The sequence below is a fragment of the Hyperolius riggenbachi genome, chromosome 11 (genome assembly GCF_040937935.1).
Source record: "Hyperolius riggenbachi isolate aHypRig1 chromosome 11, aHypRig1.pri, whole genome shotgun sequence".
Lineage (NCBI taxonomy): Eukaryota > Metazoa > Chordata > Amphibia > Anura > Hyperoliidae > Hyperolius > Hyperolius riggenbachi.
Window position 1 is genome coordinate 85,982,300 of NC_090656.1, and position 23,912 is coordinate 86,006,211.

The 23,912-nt window shown below is 44.9% G+C and overlaps 1 protein-coding gene across 2 annotated transcripts in view; it reads left to right on the plus strand.

Annotated features, from left to right (window-relative positions):
• Positions 1–23,912, plus strand: part of LOC137538373 (dispanin subfamily A member 2b-like) — a 73,655-nt gene that overhangs the window by 42,645 nt on the left and 7,098 nt on the right. The window contains exon 2 of one of the 2 annotated variants that reach the window (XM_068260496.1): positions 16,666–16,963. In XM_068260496.1, the coding sequence (XP_068116597.1) occupies positions 16,727–16,963 (237 nt within the window). In that variant the 5' untranslated portion in view covers positions 16,666–16,726. Of the gene's footprint in view, positions 1–16,612; positions 16,964–23,912 lie in introns of those variants that run through there. The other variant, XM_068260495.1, reaches the window with a different exon arrangement.

Sequence of the window (23,912 nt, forward strand, 5' to 3'; positions counted from 1 at the left end):
CCGGCCCTGCTTCCCATTAAATGGAGTTACATAGTTATTTTTGGTTGAAAAGCCATACGTCCATCGAGTTCAACCAGTACAAAGAACAACTCCAGCCTGCTCCCTCACATATCCCTGTTGATCCAGAGGAAGGTGAAAAAACCCTTACAAGGCATGGTCCAATTAGCACCAAAAGGGAAAAACTCCTTCCCGACTCCAGATGGCAATCAGATAAAATCCCTGTATCATCATCATTAGGCATTACCTAGTATTTGTAGCCATGGATGTCTTTCAACGCAAGGAAAGCATCTGAGCCCCCTTTAAATGCAGTTATAGAGTTTGCCATAACGACTTCCTGTAGCAATGCATTCCACATCTTAATCACTCTTACTGTAAAGAACCCTTTCCTAAATAAATGGTTAAAACATTTTTCCTCCATGCGCAGATCATGTCCTCTAGTCTTTTGAGAAGGCCTAGGGACAAAAAGCTCATCCGCCAAGCTATTATATTGCCCTCTGATGTATTTATACATGTTAATTAGATCTCCTCTAAGGCGTCTTTTCTCTAGACTAAATAAACCCAGTTTATCTAACCTTTCTTGGTAAGTGAGACCTTCCATCCCACGTATCCATTTTGTTGCTCGTCTCTGCACCTGCTCTAAAACTGCAATATCTTTTTTGTAATGTGGTGCCCAGAACTGAATTCCATATTCCAGATGTGGCCTTACTAGAGAGTTAAACAGGGGCAATATTATGCTAGCATCTCGAGTATTTATTTCCCTTTTAATGCATCCCACAATTTTGTTCGCTTTAGCTGCAGCGGCTTGGCATTGAGTACGATTATTTAACTTGTTGTCGATGAGTACTCCTAAGTCTCATCGTCTCACTTCTCCAAGTTTCATGTCCCCAACTGTATCCCATTTATTTTGTATGGTGCTAGACCATTGGTATGACCAAAATGCATGACTTTACATTTTTCAACATTGAATTTCATCTGCCATTTATGTGCCCATATAGCCATCCTATCCAGATCCTGTTGCAATATGTCACTATCTTCTTGAGAGTTGATGATTCTGCACAATTTTGTATCATCTGCAAAAAATGGCAACATTGCTCACTACTGCATCTACTAGGTCATTAACCTCCCTTGCCGGTCTGATTCTTTCCATATTTTAGGGTCTAAAAGAGATGTAATTTTTTTTTTCCCCACTCATTCAGACCCTAAAACCTGAAAAAAATTCTGGCAGGGAGATCTGCAGCAGAATAAAAAAATTACCTTCCTGGGCTCCAGCGCTGCAGTTATCATTTTGACCACAAGATGGCGCTAATATGCATATAAACGAACTTCTCTATATTTCTCTAATATAGAGAAGTTAGTTTTAAATATTAGCCCCCCCCCCCCCCCCCCCCCCATGACGTCACACCGCCACCGCTGCTCCGATTGGCCGCCGGGTCCCCGGAAGAATAGCGGGGACATGGGGATCCCGGCGGCCAGGGAAAGACCCTACACTGCCAGGGTGAGAGGCTGGAGTCCCACTGCACAGCGCGATCGCGCGCGGGACTCCAACACTGATAGATAAAGCGCTGCACTGCCTACCCCGACCTGAGCTCGGGATCACCGCTAACGGCTTCTTTTTTTTCTTTACCCCGAGCTCAGGTCGGGAAAACCGGCAAGGAGGTTAATGAATAAATTGAAGACCACTGGACCCAGTACAGACCCCTGTGGGACCCCACTGCTAACAGTCTCCCATTTTGAGTATGATCCATTGACCACAACTCTTTGTTTTCTGTCAATTAGCCAGTTCCCTATCCATGCACACACTCTTCCCCAGTCCTTGCATCCTCATCTTTTGCACCAGACTTTTGTGGGGAACAGTGTCGAAGGCCTTTGTAAAGTCCAAGTATATCACATCTACAGCATTCCCAATATCCATATTAGCATTCACTACCTCATAAAAGCTGAGCATGTTAGTCAAACAGGACCTGTCTTTAGTAAACCCATGTTGATGCTGAGAAATTTATTATTATTATTATTATTATTATTATTATTATTATTATTATTATTATTATTATTATTATAATTATTTTCTACTATGAAGTCATGTATAGTATCTCTTAGTAACCCCTCAAATAGTTTGCATACAACTGATGTTAAGCTTACAGGTCTATAATTTCCTGCATCTGATTTTTTTTTTTTTTTTTTATTTCTTTATTTATTTTCCCTTCTTAAATAATGGGAAAACGTGGGCTGTACGCCAATCCACTGGGGCCCATATGCAATTCACTTTTTCACCTGAGTTTTCTCCTTGGTGATATTTTTAAACTCGTCAATAAAATGCATTTTAAGCCCCCAGAAGGCAAGAATATGCTCAAAATAATTTTAATAGTACTTTTTTCACCAAATTTTTTTTGGTACTTTTTTAGTTGGAAAGTTATTTAAAATCAAAGATGAAAAATTATCTCCTGGTAGAAAACTCAGGTGAAAAGGAGAATTGCATATGGCCCTGGGACTCTGCCAGTTGAAAGAGTCACAAAAGATAAGATAAAGGGGTTTATCTATAATTGAACTTAATTCCCTACAGCCTCATCTACACGGATAGATGAGGCTGCGATCCAGCGGCTCGGATCGCCTCTTTCGCGTCCCCGCTCGCGCGCCGCATTCGATTCTTGTTGTTGTCTTTCAGAGAGTACAAGTCTAAATCACTGAGATATTCAAAGTGGGATTGCTCAAGGGGGCTACCCACAATCTGTGTAGATAGTTATGCTAAGGGTAAAGAAGCTACTGCAGCAACTAAACCTGAAACTACTACGGTAGCTTTGTTAGATTTAATGAAGTCGATAGGAGGAAATTACTACTACTTTCTCGGCCTTTAGAGCTGTTGCCTCCTATATCACGTCAGTCAGGTTTAAGGGCTCGTTTCCACTGTTGCGGTGCGGAATCGGCTGGATTCCACCGCGGACGAAATCGCATGCGGATGCGTTTCCGCATGCTGTTTTCCCTGCGATTCCGCATGCGATTTCGCATGGCTAAGAAGCAGGCAAATTTAACCATGTCACTGCCTGTGTAAGCTGTCATAGCAGTACATGCGAAATCGCGGGGAAAACCGCATGACAAAGCCGCATGCGACTTCCCTATTAAAAGCATTGTGGGCGATTCGCCCGCATTCCAGCCGCACGCAAAATCTGACGGCTCTGCCGTGCAGATTTCCCTCGCACACCAAAACGCACCCGCACGACGCACAAGTGGAAACAATCCCATCCACTTGTATTGCCTATGCGAATCCGCATGCAGTGCCTGCATGCAGATTCGCTATAGTGGAAACGAGCCCTAATACAGCAGCAGACGCCTTTTGAAGTTCAGCCTCAGATTTATCACCAGCCAGTAACTTGGGCCACTATGAGGCCTCTTTTTTCCACGGACTGCTGATGGGCAGTGAAATGCCTCTCAAACTCTCATCTGCTCACTGCTGCCTGGTAACTACTTGTTGCTGCCTGATAACTGCTTACTTCTGCCTGGTAACTACTTGCTGAGCACACAGCTCAACAGTCCGGGGAAAGGAGGCCTGACTCCAAACATAGTGAGCCTTATTAACCTCCTTGGCGGTAAGCCCGAGCTGAGTTCGGGCTATTTCTCAGGCCCACCGATTTGCATGCATTATTTATTTATTTATTTTTTGCTACACGCAGCTAGCACTTTGCTAGTTGCGTGTACATACCGATCACCACCGCGCTGCCCCCCCCCCCCCCTCCAGACCCCTTGCGCAGCCTGGCCTATCAGCGCCAGGCAGCGCTAAGGGGTGGATTGGGACTCCCCCGTGCGCCATGACGTGGATGACTATTGTAGCCATGGCGACGGGGGAAGCCAAACAGGAAATCCCATTCTGAACGGGATTTCCTGTGTGCTCTGATCACGGGTGGCGATCGGAAGGGGGACATCATGTAGCTAGCGCTAGGCTAGCTACGTGATTTATAAGGGAAAAAAAAGTGCTGCCCCCTGGCGGTTTTAATAGACCACCAGGGAGGTTAATCTGCCACAGGTGCAGATATTTCAGGATTCTCCTGAACCTTTCCCCTCCCCCCCTGGGGGTACTCTCCTTAGTAGGGGGGAGCTTCCGGGCCCTTTTGAGGCTTCCCCCGTTCTCCTGTGTCCCACGGCGGTCTCGCTGCAGCCCCCGGAACGCACAGGCGACAAATCAGACAGCCTGTTCAATATTTACCTTTCCAGGCTCCAGCAGGGGTGCTGTTGCGGCTCTTCTGACGGAGATAGGCGAAAATAGCCGATCTGTCGGGTCCACTCTACTGCGCAGGAGACTTGCGCCTGCGCAGTAGAGCGGCCTGACGGAGATTTGCGATTTTCACCTATCTCCATGAGAAGAGCGGATACTGCGCCTGCGCTGGAGCCAAGAGGTAAATATTTACATTGCCCCCGTTGTGGGACCGAGGAGGACAGGGGAAGCCTCAATAGGATCCGGAGGCTTCCCCCACCCGAGGGGAGTACCCCCCAGAGGAGTTTTTTCATTACAGATTTTCTTTAAAACGGAAGCAATTGCTTTACACCCAGAGGTCGAGGGCTGTCTGCTTTCAATTGAAAAGGTTGCTGAAGGTTCCTGGGAGGAGGACTTTTGGACTCTGATTCAGCTATTAGGCCTGGAACCCACTACAAAACACTATCGCTAATCGCAATCGCTATCGTTTTGTATGAGCAGTTTGTAAGCTATTTCATGAGCGTTTTAGGGAGCGATTTTAGAAAGTGAAATCAATTTGCCAGCGGTTGTGTAGCGATTAGCGTTTTAAAGTCTGATTGGTCCTTTCAATTTATTTTTTATTTTGTTAGTGTACATTAACTTTAAAACGCTAGCAAAATCGCTCCGTGCAAGTTTTGATGAGCGATTACGCCAGTGATTATATACTTTACATTGAAGCGCAAATGCTAACAAAATGCTGCATGTCCTGCATTTGCGATTTTGCTAATCTCAATCGCTTCTGTGGAATTTGCACCATCCATTTACATTGGCAGAGCGTTTAGGGAAATCGCTAGCGATTTTCTCACGCTCCCTAACAGCTCAAAAAATCGCTCTAGTGGTTTCCAGACCTTGTTCACATTGCGTTCTGTTTGCTTGGCCGTTAGCGTTGGGCAGTTTTTTGACACTAAGCGATTGTGAGTTTTGCGTTTCTCCTACACCTTCCTTTGAGGTGCCTCAAAAATGTTCCACGCACCGCTTTGCTGCCCGCACAGTGCACGACCTGCGCTGATATGAACCTTCTCCTAGACATACATTGCACAAGCGTTCGGGGCTGGGGGGGGGGGGGAGCGCACGTGGGAGAAAAAAATGAGAAAGCGCCTGCAGTGTGAACAAGCCCTGACTCAATCCTCAGTGAGAACTCCTTAATATCTTTTCAGTACTGAGGACACTTCAGAGTTCTCAAAAGCATTGTATGAATCCAAACAGATCCAGGAAACTCGAGTTACAATTTCTGCTCAGGATGACCTTTACAGGGGTTTGAAAGGTCAGCCTTCTAGAGTCTTTCCAGTGCACAAGTCTATTAAAAACCTAATTGCTGCCCAGTGGAAAGATCCTGAAAGAAAATTGTTTATTCCCAGGTCTTTTAAACGGAGGTTTCCTTTTAATCAGGAGGATTAACCGATCTGGTCTAAGGGCTGGAACCCACAAGAGCGTTTTTTGAGCATTTTGGCAGCGCTGCGATACGCTAGCGTTTTGCCAAAACGCTCAGCTGATGTTAATGGATAGGTCAACTTCCACAGGAACGTTTGCGTTTCCCAGAAACGCAAACGCAGGACCTGCAGCATTTTGGGAGCGTTAGCGCTTCAATGTAAAGTATTGAAACGCTAGCAGAAACGCTCAGCAAAACCTAAACTGAGCGGTTTTGCTAGCGTTTTGCGGTTCAGCACACAGTAACAAAATTAAAAATAATTCACAGGACCAATCAGGATAAAAACGCAAAACGCTACACAACCGCTGAGGAAAAAAATACACTATTGCAAAACGCGACCGAAAACTCGCATGAATCCGCTTGCAAACCGCTCAGGCAAAACGCTAGCGGTTGCGTTTGCGGATTTCAGTGGGTTCCAGGCCTAAATGTCCTAAGTTGGACGCCCCTTTATCCTAGAACTCAAAAAACATAGATTTAATTTGAGCATACTGTATGATTCAAAGATCCCATGGATAAAAAGGCAGAGATATTGCTAAGGGCTCGTTTCCACTATCGCGAATCTGCATGCGTCCAACGCATGCAGATTCGCACATGTAATGCAAGTGGATGGGCCTGTTTCCACTGTAGCGTTGTTGAGGTGCGTTTTTTTTCAGCGGTAAAAAAACGCACAAAAGAGCCAACGAATTCGCCTGCGAGTGGAATGCATGCGAATCGCCGCTAATGTATTTAATAGTAAAAACGCATGCGTTTGTTACATGCGTTTTACCCGCGATTTCGCGTGCGATTTCGCACCTTTTTCAATTTTATTTTGCCCTGGCAGTGTCATGGTTAATTTCGCATGGCACCCTGCCATGCGAAATCGCGGGTAAAAACGCATGCGGAAACGCATCCGCATGCGTTTTTACAAGCGTCGGAATGCCGGCGAAATCGCGTCGCAACAGTGGAAACAAGCCCTTAAACGCGCATTTAAACCGGTAATTGCCTCTGTTTGCCTGGCAAGGAACCTGGTTAAGTCGGGTCAGTGAAAAATGGCGCCCAGCGCCAATAGATAAAAAGTCAGCAGCTCCATTCAGCAGAAAGTCGCCCTGTGTAATACAATGTAACTATGGAAAGATGGATATCATTTTAAAGCTATAATCAGAGAAAAAGCATGTGTGCATCAACCAAGTGAACCTGACAAATCTGGCTTTGCAAATTTGGCCTATTGGCTAATCACGAGACATTGCTCATGCAAATAAGCATTTGCTTTCGCATGCCTAAATATGCAGGGTCAAAACCAAAAACCGCAAAACAATCGCCCTGCGGGAATTAGTTCATGCTATACAGCACTATCCAGGGGCGCCACGAGGAGGCTTCCCATTGCCCCCATACAACCGGGGGGCCGCGGGGGTCCCAGGCACTCTCACCGCCTGGAACCCACACAGCGGCACCCCGGAGGTGGAGGCCAGGGGGTGCAGGCGATCTCCCCAGCGTGGCCAGCGCCGGGAAGAGAGCCGCCCGCACATACCTCCCAGGATTAACCACTTCACCACTGAGGGGTTTTACCCCCTGACCACCAGAGCAATTTTCACCTTTCAGCGCTCCTTCCATTCATTCGTCTATAACTTTATCATTACTTATCGCAATGAAATGAACTATATCTTGTTTTTTCCGCCACCAATTAGGCTTTCTTTAGGTGGGACATTATGCCAAGAATTATTTTTTTCTAAATGTGTTTTAATGGGAAAATAGGAAAAATGTGGGGGAAAAAAAAATTATTTTTCAGTTTTCGGCCATTATAGTTTTTAAATAATGCATGCTACTGTAATTAAAACCCATGAAATTTATGTGCCCTTTTGTCCCGGTTATAAAACCGTTTAAATTATGTCCCTATCACAATGTTTGGCGCCAATATTTCATTTGGAAATAAAGGTGCATTTTTTTCAGTTTTGCGTCCATCCCTAATTACAAGCCCATAGTTTATAAAGTAACAGTGTTATACACTCTTGACTTAAATATTTAAAAAGTTCAGTCCCTAAGGTAACTAATTATGTATTTTTTTAATTGTAAATTTTTGAATTTTTTTTTAATTACAAAAAAAAAAAAAAATGGGGAGTGTGGGAGGTAATGAGTTAATTTTTTGTGTAAAAGTCATTTATTTGTATGTGAAAAATGTGTAGGGTGTAGTTTACTATTTGGCCACAAGATGGCCACAGTAACTTTTTGCTTTATTGCGACCTCCAAGCCTCCTTCCGGAAGCTTGGAGGAAGAATAAGGAGGCTGGACACGTGAGTTTCTTCTCACAATGATCGCGCTGCCCATAGGAGAGCAGCGGGTCATTGTGGGGCTTAGATCAACGAACGGGAATGGATTTTCCCGTTCATTGATCTCCGGGCGAGCGGGCGGCGGCGGTTTTACTAGCGGCGGGCGGCGTGTTTACGAGCGGGAGCGCGGACAGCGTCGGGAACGCGGAAAGTACGTGTTTCTCCGTCCCTGGTTTTTAAAGGATGGAAAAAGGGGCGGAGAAATACGTACGCGCGGGGGTAAAGTGGTTAAAAACAGGCACTTACCTCAACGTCCATTGCGTTCTGCTATATGCGCATAACCTGGGCGCGACACATAAGGGGCGGACAGGCGCAAATAGCCTGCTCCAGGGCTCTCACCTCCTAAAACAAGCCACTCACTACCTGCCCTCAGAAAAAAGAAATGCAATGCTAACTATAATCAGAGAAAAAGCATGTGTGCATCAACCAAGTGAACCTGACAAATCTGGCTTTGCAAATTTGGCCTATTGGGCGATTGTTTTGCGGTTTTTGGTTTTGACCCTGCATATTTAGGCATGCAAATGCTTATTTGCATGAGCAATGTCTCGTGATTAGCCAATAGGCCAAACTTGCAAAGCCAGATTTGTCAGGTTCACTTGGTTGATGCACACCTGCTTTTTCTCTGATTATAGTTATCATTTTAAAGCTCTTTCTGGCGACACCTAAATCATCGCCCTATGCCTTTTTAGTTTTCTCTATTTTCGCGAACGAAGTCGCGGCCGCGGCAATTTCGATCGAGAAAATAGCGAAAACTAAAAGGCGTAGATCGATGGTTTATATATCATTGGAAAGAGGAGAAAGAGAGCTTTAAAATGATATGCATCTTTCCATAGTTTTTTCACTGCTCGGAGTCCCTTTAAGGGGACTTTGTTATTAACTGCTAAAGTCGGCGGGAATTTTTTCCCGCAGAAATGTCATTACGGGATTTAAATGGATACTTTTTTTTCTTTGAACTTTTAAAATCGATTTTCTCAAACTATAAGGTCTTTTTGAGAAAATGTTTCCTCTTGTGCACAATTTCCTTCTTAACATTCCCTGCAAATTTGGGGTTTTTAGCTTTTATGGGGGCTGTGCTATTCAACGTTAAAATCGGCGGGCAGACCTTTTCCAAATGGCAGCAAAGCAGGGCTTAAAACGATAAATTTCGTTCAGGCAGGACAAAAAAAAAGTTTTAAAACTATAAATTTCGTTCAAATGGTCTGCACTATTTTAACATTTAAAACAAGAAATATCGTTTTAAACAAATATTGGGCAGAAGGGGGCGCCATTATTTAATGCGCCATTTTTCACTGGACCCGGTTAAGTGGGTGAGGGGGGTTACAAAGACACTTGGTTACAGGTACCCACATGAAACTTCTGCAATTCCTTCCAGTAATATCCAAGGCTGTGGCCTATCTGGCTGATGTAGCCACAGAATCAGGAAGCTCCCAGAGCAGCCATTGCTAAGTGACGGGAGGCATGACATGGGCGGAGAATAGAGGCCTGGGGCAGGAGCTGATAGGCCGGACAGGTAAAGGTGGGCCAGGAGGCGGGGCAGGGCAGCCAGGTAACGTTAATACAGGGGAAACTTCCACTTTAAATTTGAACTCCAGAGCGACACGCTGGATCCATGGTCGGTGAGTGGTTTTAACCTAGGGTTTTTCATACCTGCATAGCCATTTATGCTACCTTTTTTCCCAGCTAGGCCATGGGGGGTTTGCACAACAAAGGATTGCATATTGGTCTGCTGCTGTATCATACTTTCCTCAGCCAGGCCCTCAGGGGCTTTGTTTTAGGCTGGGAATACACCATGTGATTTTGCTTGCTAGATGGTTCGATGGATAATTTCCGGCAAGTCTGATTGGGTTTTTGGTCATTTTGATAGATTTCCCATAGAAGTGAATGGGAGTTGAGCAGAGAGGCGATAGTCAATCGTAAACGATCAGATGGTAGATCTGCTGCAGGATCTCGTTGTGTGTTCCCACCATAACACAGCAGTGAACATCTCCCTGTTTTCTGTAACAATGGAATCCTCACTGCAGCTGCTGGTGGAGAGCTCAGGCTGCAGGGGGGAGGAGGGAGTGCTGGAACAACTTAACTCCCCTCCCAAAGACCCTGTCTGTATAGAACAGAGGAAAAATAATCAGTTGAGTTACACAGAGCAGGACCCCAGGGCAAAAGGTTTCAATCCCTAGATAAATTGATTAGCATTTATTCTAGCCGGAAGGAGGACGTTTTAAGCAGAATGTAAATTATTAGCTAATTATGTTTACTGTTGAGCTATGTTAGAGCTTGGAGTGCTCAGTTGGTAAGCATCAGACTTTTTTAATCTGAGGGTCCAGGATTCAAGTCCCTGTTCTGGCAATGCCTTTCTTGCTTTAGATCAGCATAAGGGCCCTTTTCCACCAGCGCGTTTGCGCTGGCTGAATCGCAAAACCGCAAACCGCTAGCGATTTTACAATCGCTACGGTTTGCTTTTTAACATAGGAATCGCGGTAGGTCATTTCCACTACCGCGATTCGCTTTTGTCGGACGCGAACGCGCGGCGGAGTGATAATTGCCGCGATTTTGCTATGCAGTGCATAGCATAGCAAAATCGCAGCCGCAAACGTCGGGGAATTGCCGGTAATTGCGATTCAGCAATCGCTAGCGTTCAGCGTGAACGCTAGCGATTGCAAGTGGAAAAGGGCCCTTAACCTTCCTGGCGGTAAGCCCGAACTGAGTTCGGGCTATGCCGCCGGAAGGCACCGCTCAGGCCCCGCTGGGCCGATTTGCATAATTTTTTTTTTGCTGCACGCAGCTAGCACTTTGCTAGCTGCGTGCAGTGCCCGATCGCCGCCGATCCGCCGCAATTCCTCTCGCCGCGGCCGCCCCCCCCCCCAGACCCCGTGCGCTGCCTGGCCAATCAGTGCCAGGCAGCGCTATGGGGCAGATCGGAGTCCCCTCTGACGTCACGACGTCGATGACGTCGGTGACGTCATCCCGCCCGTCGCCATGGCGACGGGGGAAGCCCTCCAGGAGATCCCGTTCTTTGAACGGGATCTCCGGATCTCCGATCGCCGGCGGCGATCGGAGGGGCTGGGGGGATGCCGCTGAGCAGCGGCTATCATGTAGCGAGACTTTGTCTCGCTACATGAAAAAAAAAAAAAAAAATTTAAAAAAAAAGATTTGCTGCCCCCTGGCGATTTTTTTGCAAACCGCCAGGAGGGTTAAAGCATATTTTAGGCAGGATTAGGGAGCAGACAGAAGTTTCCAGTGTAAGATAGTACATGGGGCTTACAAGCATAGGCTGAGGTCGGGTATATATCAAAACCACGCAATAGTTTGGTAAATCAATGGCTTCTTATAGAACAGCCTCCCAGACATATGGACACAGTTTCCTAGGTAAGTGGCTAGCTGTTCCTTTAGGTTAAGAAATCGGAAGAATGCCCTGGATTGACTAGCAACATAGCAAGGATAGGTAAGTTTCACTTTACTGTTGCTGAAGTAAGGTATGTAAATTTGATATTTACTCTGTATATCACAAATCAAGTATCTTCTTCTTTGCACAGTGGCAAGTTGCAATCTAGTCTGCTCATTCCCACTGAGCTAAACTACAGTTTGCCTTTCTTTGTACTTGTGATCCATTCCTAAATGCACATCCATTTACAATCGACCAGCTGTTATTTAATTGAACAGAAATTGTTAAAACACAAATTGGCACAGCGTATGACTACCCCAGCTGTACCACAGGAAGGGTTACATACCAGCTATTTGCCAGGCATATGGGAGGTTCAAGGGCTCACATACGTACCAACGATTGGTCCAACTGTCTTCTGAGCTTGTTTGTTGGAAGATAAATTGGGCGTATGTATGGCTGGCAAACAGCCAGATGACCAACTGATATGAGACAGTTTGCCAGATGCAACCAGTGGATCAATCTGCCCAATTATCATGCAGGTTGGAACAGGTGTGCGAGTCTTTTGAAGAACTTTGATGTTTTTTTGTAGGCAGCCATGTTGTGCAGTTTGTCATTTGACTGGCACACATAGTGTTTAAGTGAGATGGTCGTTTGGTTGGCGTGTGTATAGAGGTTTGTCAGGTAAACAACTTGTTGTATGTTAGAGCAAAATGGGTCTATGGCAAGAATGAATATAGAAGTAACTTTTCTCCAGTTGAAAAGACTGTATATTACCTCCATTTCACAGGATGGAGGAAAGATATACAGCCATGTGGGCTTACTACAGTGAGAGGGGGGAGGGATGTTGCCCAGTGGGGGAGCAAAGCTATATCCTTCAGACAACAACCCCCTCCCCCTTCCGATGTGAATAGGTATTGTTCACTTGAAGTGGTTATCAACTCAAGCTAGGATTGAGTGTAAATTTGTGCTTTAGAGTAAAAAAACAACTGCATGTACTTTTAATCTTTAAAAGCCTTTATCAGACCCCCCCCCCCCCCCCCTTTAGTGGGTCCTATTTGATCTGGTAACCCCACCATCTGTCCCCTATACTAACTTGTGGGGTCTCTGTTAATTCGCATAAGGCATCTTATACCCAGTTTGCCTGTATTACCTTGATTTATTGCACTGCATAATAAGTTGGCGCTTGATAAAAACAATAGGTAATAATCTCAATCAGCTGAAACCATTCGTCCCCACTTCATGCTGGTTATTCTATTTGTACCGTATAGTATATAGACTGATCCTTGCATTAAAGGTGCTATATACTCATCATTGGGCAATCTTTATATATACAGTAAATGTGGTATACGCCTGAAAATTGTGTGTGTGTGTGTGAGATAAACAACCTTTAGGCTTCTTGCACACCAAGACGTTGCATTAGGTGGCACGTTAAGGTCGCATAACGTGCACCTAACACAACGTATGGTGCTGCAAGAGCCGACGGTAGAGTGAGCCGCGTTAGGCGGCTCGAGTCCTATAATGTATCCCAGAGTGGCGCTGATTGGCCAGCGGGACCACGTGATGCGGAGCGAGACACTCCGCATCACGTGGTCCCGCCGGCCAATCATTGCCCGCCAGTGCAGTGAATATTAAGTAGCCATGTGCGCGGCTACTGTAGCTGGCTCTCCCCGCCTCCTCTCTGCCCCCCACTGCGCATGTGCAAACAGTCTAACGCGGCTATAGCCGCTCCAACGCCGTAGCAGGCTGCACTTTGCGGAGAACGTGCAGCGTTACATGTAACGCAACGTGGGCTGTGTGAACAGCCCACTTGTGTTACATTGCTGTGCGTTGGGGGAGCGTTACAGGCGCACTAACGTGCGCCTGTAACGTCTTGGTGTGTAAGCAGCCTAAATGCACAAATGTGCAGAGCGGATATTATTGCAATTGTTCATAAGTTCACACTAATTTATTCTGGGATCATTGCTAGGAGGAGATTATCCTCTCTACTCCATCCCATCCCCCGCCACTAGTGGAAAAAATAATTGTACAGGATAGAGGTGAGAAAACACATGGCCTTATAGGGGGGTACCTGAGCCAGGAATTCCTTTCCACACATAAATGATTGGGGTGGGTGTGTAATTGTGTGTGTATATTTAAATTGGGAACAAATTATCAATGACAGTAACTATGACAATGATTATGGTTATTGTTATTATTATTGCTATTATGAGCGCAGGAAACGAGGAAAACATGGATACATGTGTGTATTTAGAGAGTTTAGCCTGACTAATCCCCCTCATTTGTGTCTATCACAAGTGGTAAATTAATCACCCTGGCGTTCTATTAAATGCGCCAGGGTGGCGGTGCAGCAGTTTTTTTGAATATTTTTTTTTTTTTTTCCAAGTCATGTAGCTAGCCTAGCGTTCTTCCCCCGTCGCCATCATGATGACGTCAGGCGGAGTCCCAATCCACTCCTAAGCACTAATTGGCCAGGCTGCGCAGGGGTCTCGGGGAGGGGGGGGTGTTGTCACGCGGTGCATCGGCGGTCGCGATTGTCCCCAACGCGCAGCTTAAAACTTGCTGGTGCTGTACCAAAAAAGATATATATATATATATATATATATATATATATATATATATATATATATATATATATATATATATATATATATATATATATATATATATATATATATATATATATATATATATATATATATATATATATATATATATATATATATATATATATATATATATATATATATATATATATATATATATATATATATATATATAATTTTTTTTTTTTTTTTTTTTTTTTTTTTTTTTTTTTTTCCCCCCCCCCTGAAAAGGGTATTGGGCTGTTGCTTATCTTTTAGAGCAGAGAGGATGTTTTGGTTATCTAAATCAGATAGAGTATTCAGTATAGACTGTTCGGGGCACAGTATATGTTATATAGTATTTCCAATATAGGAGCACTTTGCGGAGTGGCTGAATGCGGAGAGTAAACAAAGCCATAGCAAATTCATCTGCGCTGTAAGGTTTGGTCTGCCGCCGCTAACAAGTTGTAACAGACTAACAGTATGGACGGTGGGTCCTTAAGAATGTCGGCTGGAGTGAGCATGGCTGTGGCGGGACTAGCGCCCTGGCTTAGGAGCAGTTGGTGTGCCCACCAAGCTAGAAAAACTGTGGCTGGTACTGTGGTTTATTGAGATCTCTGAATAATGGGGGCATTGACATGGACTCTTATATCATTTTACACAAAATGTATTATGCAAATGTTTGAGTTTCTTCCTTAAAGAGACTCTGAAGTGAGAATAAATCTAGCTTCAGAGCTTATATTCAGCAGGGGCATGTGTGCCCCTGCTAAAACGCAGCTGTCCCGCAGCTAAACGGGGGTCCCTTACTTCCCAAATCCCCTCGTGGAGTCCAGGGGATCTCTTCCTGGTGAGGCAGGGCTAATGGCCGCAGCTCTGCCTCCATGCGCGTCTATCAGCGCGTATCTCCGCCTCTCCCCCGCCCCTCTCACTCTTCCTTCGCTGAGAGGGGCGGGGGAGAGGCGGCGATGCGCCGCTGATAGACTGTGCTGAGAGGCAGGGCTGCAGCCGTTAGCCCTGCCTCAACAGCAGCAAAATCTACTACCAAGTTGGTCGCGGATTTTGCATGGGGGAATTTGGGAGGTAAGGGACCCCCGTTTAGCCGTGGGATAGCGGCGTTTTAGCAGGGGCACACATGCCCCTGCTGAATATAAGCTCTGAAGCGAGATTTATTCTCGCTTCAGTGTCTCTTTAATTTTTCAGGTGCCATTCAGGAACGCCTCTGTGGAACAGGCAGCTCAGGAAGTGCATTGGGAGGGCAATTTGTGGAGCAGATAGCTCAGGGGTCACACAGTGGTTGGATAGTGTACTGGTTGAGGGCTCTGCCGCTGACACAGGTGATTTGGTTTCAATCTTAGTAAGGAGACCTTGAGGAGTCGAACAGATTTAAGATCTATGTATGACCTCATTGGGCGGAGCATTAAGGCCCATACACGCGTCGGATTTCCGTGAACGACGAGTCGTTTGAACGTCCCGTCGTTCAGTCGTTCGCTCACTAAATCGGGCGTGTGTACAGACTGTCGTTCGCTTGATAAGAGTAATTCTCTCCTATCAAGCGAACAAGGGGGGGGGGGGGAGACAGCAGCTAGCTATCTATACTAAGGGGCACATCATATGACTACCTATACTAAAGGGGCTGGGTGACCAGGGACCGCATCAGGCTACCTTTACTAAGGGGGGGGGGGCATAGCATTTGGCTACCTATATACTAAGAAGGGGTAAAAGTGGACAGCATCTGACTACCTATACTGGGGGGCACCTGTCTTCCTATTCTAAAGGGGTGGACATAATTTGGCTACCTATACTGAGGGTCATGAACATATTCAGCCCCCAATGTTGCCAGGGACCCTTTTTTTTTTTTTTTTTTTTTTTTTTTTTTTTTTTTTCCCTCATGGCTGCACTCCCATGTACAAGTGTAACTGTAATGGGCATTCATGAGTATGGTCCTCGCATTCCCTTTATTCCAAAGTCACTAGTGCACAGAGGAAACAGACATGCACGAAAGGCTTTGAGCTACTAGGCATGTGCGGACCATAATCGCACAGATCCAGTACGATTGCACTCAGACTGGAGTGCAGCCACAAGGAAGAAGAGGGTCCCAGGCAGCACTGAGGGATCTGACTATGTTTAGAGGGTCCCAGTGCAGGAACCATGGGCACCAGGATCAATTAAGGTTTTTTTTTTTTGTTTTGTTTTTTTTGTTTTTCTTAAATTTTGTGTAGTTAAATTTTTTTTTTTTTTTCCCTTGGGGAAAAAAGTGTGTGCAAGTTTGGGGGTGTTGAGATGGGGGCTGGTCATAGTGGGCCTAGGGCGGTGAAAGGTACAAATCCGGCCCTGAGAATATGAATAGCAAACTTTTTTTTTTTTTTTTTTCAGCCCTTTATTGTCACAAAAATGTTTTCTCAGTCGGTAAAGTTGCCCATTCTTCCTAGTGAAAAGCCTCTACTTCTTGTAAATTTCCTTTACATGTTTGGGCTGTCTTGCATGAACTGCAGGTTTTTGAGGTCTGCCCAGAGTTGCTCAATGATATTGAGGTCAGGAGACTGTGTATTCCAGGATTAATATTTTGTTTTTCTTGGTAATGGCTCTATTTCTTGGTAAGGGTTCTATGTAGTATATAGCAGCCCCCTTTCCCACCCTTTCCTACTTGGGATAGTTTCTTTAGAGGAAATGAAACTGTTCACATCATTTGGCAGAGCAGGCTCCTCCCTTCCCTCTCAGCAGCTAACCTTTTTCTCCTTTGTGCTCTACAGACAGCTACTCTGCAAAGCTCAGCACAAGGTCTCTTAATCTTTCCTGTGCTATTTAGTAGCTATGGAGCACCATGCCCGTGAGCTTCAATCTCCACCTGAATATAATAACCATGCCTACAAGCCGCTGACAGAAGAGATTGAGTTTCGGAATGCCCCCAGCCACCATGTTCAATCCACCGTGGTGACTATAATGCCAGAAGGTCCCCCTGTGCGAGATCACCTCATATGGTCATTCTTCAATGCCATGTACCTGAACTTCTGCTGCCTTGGAGTCATCGCCCTTGCGTTCTCTGTCAAGGTAAGATGCACTCATTGAAGCTTGTGCATGAAAGTAGGAATGGTTTTGCTGTGTATATACTGTGCTAAAACAAAAGGCTCGCTGTGACTGGGTATAGTAATCTGATGCATACTGTACCTATGAGTCTTTTCAGGTATTAAAACTTTTGTGTCTGGGCTAGTTGAGAAAATGAACACATGAGCAGCATTCATTGAAGATTGATGCTAATGTATTCCTTCTCGGGTGTTTGTGAAGTTGCTACTTTTTTATGAGAAAAGAAGCAAGTAATGCTACCTGGACCAAGAATTTTTTTCTAATGGTGGCCCACTATACAATCTTACCACCTCAATGTAATATGAGTGAATACCTAAAGTATCCAAAGTATATTCGCTCAGTTGACCATTCTATTATGTACTACGCACATTTGGAAAGATTGTGCAGTGAAGACTGTATCATTAAGGTAGCCATACATCTAGTGATGATGGGCAGATTCAACCAAGAGACCAATCTCTCTGATCGAATCTGATTAGAGAGGTGTCAGCTGCCCATACACTGCAAGCCAATTCCTGATAGATTTACAGCATGAAATCTCTCAGTAATCGGCAGAGCCCACTGACTCTCCCACTTTTCCCTAATGTATAAGTTAGTAAAGTCCAAGAGTGGACTCGCACACCAGCTTCTCAGTAGAGCAAAAGAAGTGTCGTTTGACATATGATGGATCAATAAACACAAAGCTTTGTGTTTGACATATGATGGATCAATAAACGACACTTCTTTTGCTCTACTGAGAAGCTGGTGTGCGAGTCCACTCTTGGACTTTACTATATTTATTGGATGTTGGCTTTTGCATCCAGGACTCCGCACCCGATTTTGCACGGAAAGGTGTGCCACTCCTATCCTCACTGTTGTAATGTATAAGTTACAGCAGGCAAAGTATGAAATTCAGGCATTCTATAGAATGCCTGACCATTTTAGGCAAAGTACGAAATGTCTGTTTTTGTTACGTACTTTGCCTAGGCATTCTATAGAATGCCTGCATTTCGTACTTTGCCTGTAACATACAGTGAATGTACAACCGACCCACCTGTAGATGTGAGTGGGCTCTCTATCCTCTCCTGTTATGTCTGCATCCTCTTTCTCTTCCTTACTTTAGTTTTTTCAGTAGTGCTCTCGTCTGTGCCTCTGCTTTGCTTTGTCAGTCTCACCAATGGCTGGTCTCTTCTTTAGTCTCTGCCTCTATTTATTTTCTCACAAAAAATCATGCTTATTTCTTACTGCAAGTAGAGCATTGTATCATGACTCTAAACTTTATTATATATTTTTTTTTTTTTTTGCTGCATCATGGCTTTTCAGACTCCTCCCCCTCACTAGCCTTCAACTGCCAAAAACCCAACTGCCATTTTTTTCCCCTGCACATGTCCAGCTTTTCAATCCTCTTTCCTGCTCATGGGCTCCCCCTGGCGGCAGCTCCTGAAGGCTCCTTCACAGCAGCACTTTCCACAAACAGTAAATATTAGCATGCATGCACCCATCATCACTAGCCTCACTGACAGCATAGGTATGCAGCTGTTAGTCAGTGTGAGGGGGGAAAAAAAGCAGGCGTTCTATAGAGAACCAGGTATTCTACACTTTGCCTGAACGACTTCAGGCATTCTATAGAATGCCTAGGCAAAGTATGTAACGAAACAGACATTTCGTACGTTGCCTAATCGCTTCAGGCATATAGAATGCGTGATTTCATACTTTGCCTGTAATATATTTATATGTATATGTGTGCATTTATACATAACCTGTCCTGTGTCGCGCTGTCCGTCTTCCGAATCCACCACTCTTCCCTATACACGTCAGCCGGTGAGGTGTGTGATGTCACAGGTGCGCTAGCGTGCTAGAAGTCTGCAGCGTGTATGGAAAGTGTAACGGACAGCGGAAGATTCTGAAGAGAGCACTGCGACACAGGACAGGTAATGTATAAATGCACATACACATTTATACATTAGGATAACCGTGCCAGGAGTTTCGTTGCTCATCCTGACATCCCTGTTACTGTTGCGTGGCTGATCACAATGGCCCGATATCTTGCAGCATGTCCAACTGAATAATGCAACCAATTTCGGTCCGAAATTGGACGCATTATCTATTGGGCATGCTCTTGGAGGGATTTTTTTTTACCAGCAGATAATCGGATAGTCAATTGGCCGCCGAGTTGCCTGATCTATGGCCACCTTTAGTGATCACCTTAACGCATCTGGTTATTCAGAAGCAGGGGTGGCATTTATGTGGCGAGATTAGAAATGCACTTTCTATATGTGGGAAGTAAAAGTCCCTGTGGTGAGGTAAAAATTCTGAAGGTGGTGTTTCCATAGTAACACCTAACAGAGCCAGAAACAGTAAAATTTTAGATGTGAATGCTTCATGCTGTGCATTTTAAGGAATGTTGCTTCTGTGAAATGCTGCGGTGTGACTGTGTTGTCAGTCTGAAGTTCTGTTTTTTAAGTGGTCAACCATGTATGGCACTCTGACATTTTCAGTCTCCTCGACTCCAGCAGGGAAAAAGTGCTTCAATTCTAATAGGTTTTCCATATGCTACAGTCATTTGGGAAGACCTTCGTTCTTTTTAGTCCGTCTTATGGTGGCCATACATGGTACAATATTACAATTTCTATGGAGTATATGGGTAAATTAAGTGTATATACTGAAATGATAATGTATGCAGTTCCCTTATATTACATACAAATGGTAAGATTGTATGAAAAAAATGGTACCATGTATGGCCACCATTAGAATACAGAAAGAGAACTGCGACTACATGGCTCTGTGGGGATTGTTTAACTCCAGTAAGGATATGTTCACCAGAGGAGAGTCTGAAAGATCAAAAATTCTGGCAGATTACTAGGCTAAAAATTACCCAGAGATGACTTTATTTTTGTTCCTGAATTTTGATGACCTGAACTCTTAAATGGGCCCCGTATGAAAGACCTAACCTCAGAACAATCCTTTTTTCTTTGTCTGTCTTCCTTTCTCACGAAAAAAGATTGTTTTTAAACTTGTTCAGTTTTACTTGCTATGCAGAAATGTTTTTTGGTTTTATCCTCCGTTATGTCAATGCAAATCTAGTGCCTAGAAGCTGTTCAACTTGTGTTTTTTTTTTTTTTTTTCTCCTCATCAGTTTGTTAATTTTAGGACGGTTTCTCAAACCTGTCTTTGTGACTCCCCAATGGTGCATGTTTTGCAGGCAACCTCGTCTATGCAAAGGTGGGGTAATGTAGTGTCTCAGCTACATGGAATCCACCTAACTGAGACACTAATTACCCCACCTGTGCATAGGTGAGGTAGCCTGCAAAACATCCACCGTTGGGAGTCACGAGGACAGGTTTGAGAAATGCTGGTTTAGGACATTCTGTTCTGATCCGTACAGGGGTTTATAGTTCACTAGCAAATATGTGTTCATTGAGCACAGCAGAGGTCAGAGAAAGGGGAATGCAGACACCAGGGAAATGTAGGTGGGTGGGAAAAGAATGTAGGTGACGTTAGCAGGAAGGGGGGCTGGTTCTAATGGCATTTGCCCATACAACAAGTTAGGAAGTGTAGAATGTGAGTGGGTAAAGATAAGCCATGTAGAAAAATGTGCTAAAAAGACCCTCCTTTATAGACTTACATTTTATTAAACACAGGCAAAGGCTTTTTTTTTTTTTTTAATTGAGCACAGCAGGCAGGGGCGTAACTAGGCCCCACTGGGCCCCCCTGCAAAAATTCTGAGCGCCCCCACCCCGGGGCCCACTCAGGTTCCAACAGGAAGTCTAGTCAGACTAGAGTGAGGAACGCATGCTGGACCGCACAGAAGAGGGAAGAAAGGTATGTATCAGCCACTGGCCGCCGCAGCCCGCACACTTATTAAGCTGAAGGGGAGCGCAGAGGGGAGAGCCCTGAGGTGAGGGAACCTATCCCCCCCCCCCCCTCCCCGCCGACTGGCTTTCCCCTCATGCTGCGTTCCCTCCAGCCCCCCCAAAACGGCCCCGTGGGGCCAGGGCCCCTCTGCGGGGGCAGGGGTCGCATCCCTTATTGTTACGCCAGTGACAGCAGGAGTGCAGCAGATAGAAATACATGCTGTGTACTGCATGGAGTAGTATAACATTAGCAGTGGGGGTGTTTGAATGGATGGCAGCATACACATTACACCATCAGTGGCCAATCATATGGGTGATAGATTTTCTGAAAGGTGAATAGGGTGCGTACACACCAGGGCTGTGAAGTCGACAGGCCCAGAAACCTCAAAGAAGCCTAAGGGCATAGATGTCCTGGCACCTTAGAATTCATCCTCCATGAACCTACTGTTCTGTTGCTGTGGAGTGGGTTAGAGGTATGACACCCAGCGCATGATGGAATGTGAGGGGTAAGAACAATTCCCACGGCCTGTGTTCATCCAAGATGATCCAGAACTCTGATTTCCCCCCCCCCCCCCGCCCCCCTCCATGCTGGTAGAGGAAATGTCTTCCAATCAATGGACAATCTGATCATTCCAGTTGAGGTATTCATCATTTGGGAGTGAATATTGCCTGGTGTTTACCAGTCCGATCATTGCAGGAATACTGTGTATAGTCTTGATACTGTGTGCAGATTGGCCTGTATAAGCACTGACTATTCTCTGCTAGGTACACACGATTTTTCAGCTGATTTACTGTCCGATCGATTTTTCTTATCCATTTCCATTCACTTCTATGAGAAAGCGATCAGAAAAACGATAATTTCCATCATGTCCGATCTTATTTTCAATCTGCCAAATTATCTTAAGGTGGCCATACACTGGTCGATTTGCCACCAGATCGACCAACAGATAGATCCCTCTCTGATCGAATCTGATCAGAGAGGGATTGTATGGCTGCATTTACTGCAAACAGACTGTAAATAGATTTCAGCATGAATCCAATCACAATCTGTGGGGCTGAAGCCGCCCCCGTACCATACCCCCAACCTCCCCCCCCCCCCGCATATATTACCTTCTCCGGCCGGCGTGAGTCCTCCCGGTCACTGCTGTCTCTTCTCCGCTGGGTTCCGGGTTCCGGACCGGCTGGCTTCACTTCTTTCTGTCCGGGGAAGTTTAAACAGTAGAGGGCGCTCCTACTGTTGAAACTTCCTGCCGGGACACGAAGTTCAGTGAAGCTGCAGCCCTGGGGCCCAGAGCGGAGAAGACAGCGGAGACCGGGGGGGGACTTGCGCCGTCTGGAGCAGGTAATGTATTGCCGCTGTATTTCGTCGGAGATTGGAACGCCGCTATCGACGCACTCCCGACCCACCGGCGATCGAGCAAAATCTTCCACACGGACGGTTCGACGGGAACGATTGATTTCGGACGGAAAACTATCGTTCTGTCAGCGTTTGCGCAATGATATCGGCGGGAAAATCGGTAGGTGTATGGGCCACTTTATAGTGTACCTAGCATTAGAACTGTGTTTTTGCAGTTGTTTTCTCAGGCCTCAGTTGAGGGATGGCCCTTCTGTCATTGTATGCAGGGATACAGTGCTCACTTCAACTGTTAGAAAGTCCTCTGGTTGAAAGTAATACAGTGTAGTCTGCTAGATAAATGTAACGGCGTAAAAGCCACAGGGAGGAACAGCCAGAGATTACGTAATATGGGGCCTAACAAGGGTTTGGAAGGATATGCAAATACTGTACATTCCCACAGATAAGAAATGTGCTAATATAAATGTTTTGGGTTTATAACCGGCAGTTTTGTAATGAGCAATGTGGTGCTAAAAAAAGTAGAAAAATGTTAGCACATTTTCAGAGCAATAGAGGAAAGTACTGGTAATAATCCAAAATTTCCTCTAATGGCTGCAGAATTGCTCATTTTTAAGTTGCAAAATCCCTTTCAGCGTTTTGAGTGATTTTGCAATTGCAAGTGGGTGTCCAGCCTAGTGTTACAGTAAAGTCACAGGAGAACTTCCAGGATGTACCTCGGCCACACCCCAATCTCCTGGATTACTGCCACAGACCGTCATCCTGTAGCATTCTCTAAGGCTGGGAGCACACTTGCCTGTGTGGAAAACTGAGTTTTCTGCCATGTGCGTTACTGTTTTCCTGCATCTGCATTTTTTTTTACCATTTTTCTTGTGGTTTTTTTTTTTTTTTTTTTTTTTTTATCATATTCAATGAGTGACTATATATATATATATATATTTTTTGTTTTTTCCCCAATAGTGCATGCAAAAGGCAGCGTTTCCCCAACGTGATCACCCAATTAAGCTATTTAGCCTACACACAATTACCCCCCCCCCCCCCCCCCCAACACTTTGGCAGTGTGCTCACTGAAAGATAAAACGCCATTTTGCATGACTAGGCAATGTCCCCTAAACATGAGGCAATCCTAATTTGGAGTTTAAGCCCCTCCCATTATAATTGGGTTAAATCCCACCACTAAAACAGTACAATTTCAAGCAAAAAATCGTTCGCGTGATCAGAAATTCTGATTGGATTGGTTGTAAATAATTTCAATTGATGGGCACAATCCATTATGAACGATTATTAAAAAAAAAAAAAAAAAAAAATGTCCAACTGGATTTTTGTCAAGCCAAAATTTGATTTTCTTGATAGGTTGTGATAGATGGGAAGCAAAGATTGGTTTGTTGATGGTGTAGTGAACAATTTTTCTTCCGAACAATTTCTAGTGAAAAATCGTTCAGAAATTATGGACAGCTAGTGGCTACTTTTAAATGGGCAGGTTTTTCCCCCTCTCCTCTCACCATATCAAAAAGTACTACATTGAATCACATTGTAAGTAACTTTTTGCTGATAGGCTGCATGTATGCATTTTATCACTTTGATTAACTGTTCAACAGTGCTAGATGTTCTACTCTTTATTGCCATCTAAGTGTAATTTTCCTTCTTAAAACAGTCAGAAGGTATTTGATAATTCAGTTTTAAGTGAGCAACTGTGGTTTCCCATGATGCATCACTCCCAAATATGCAAATTATC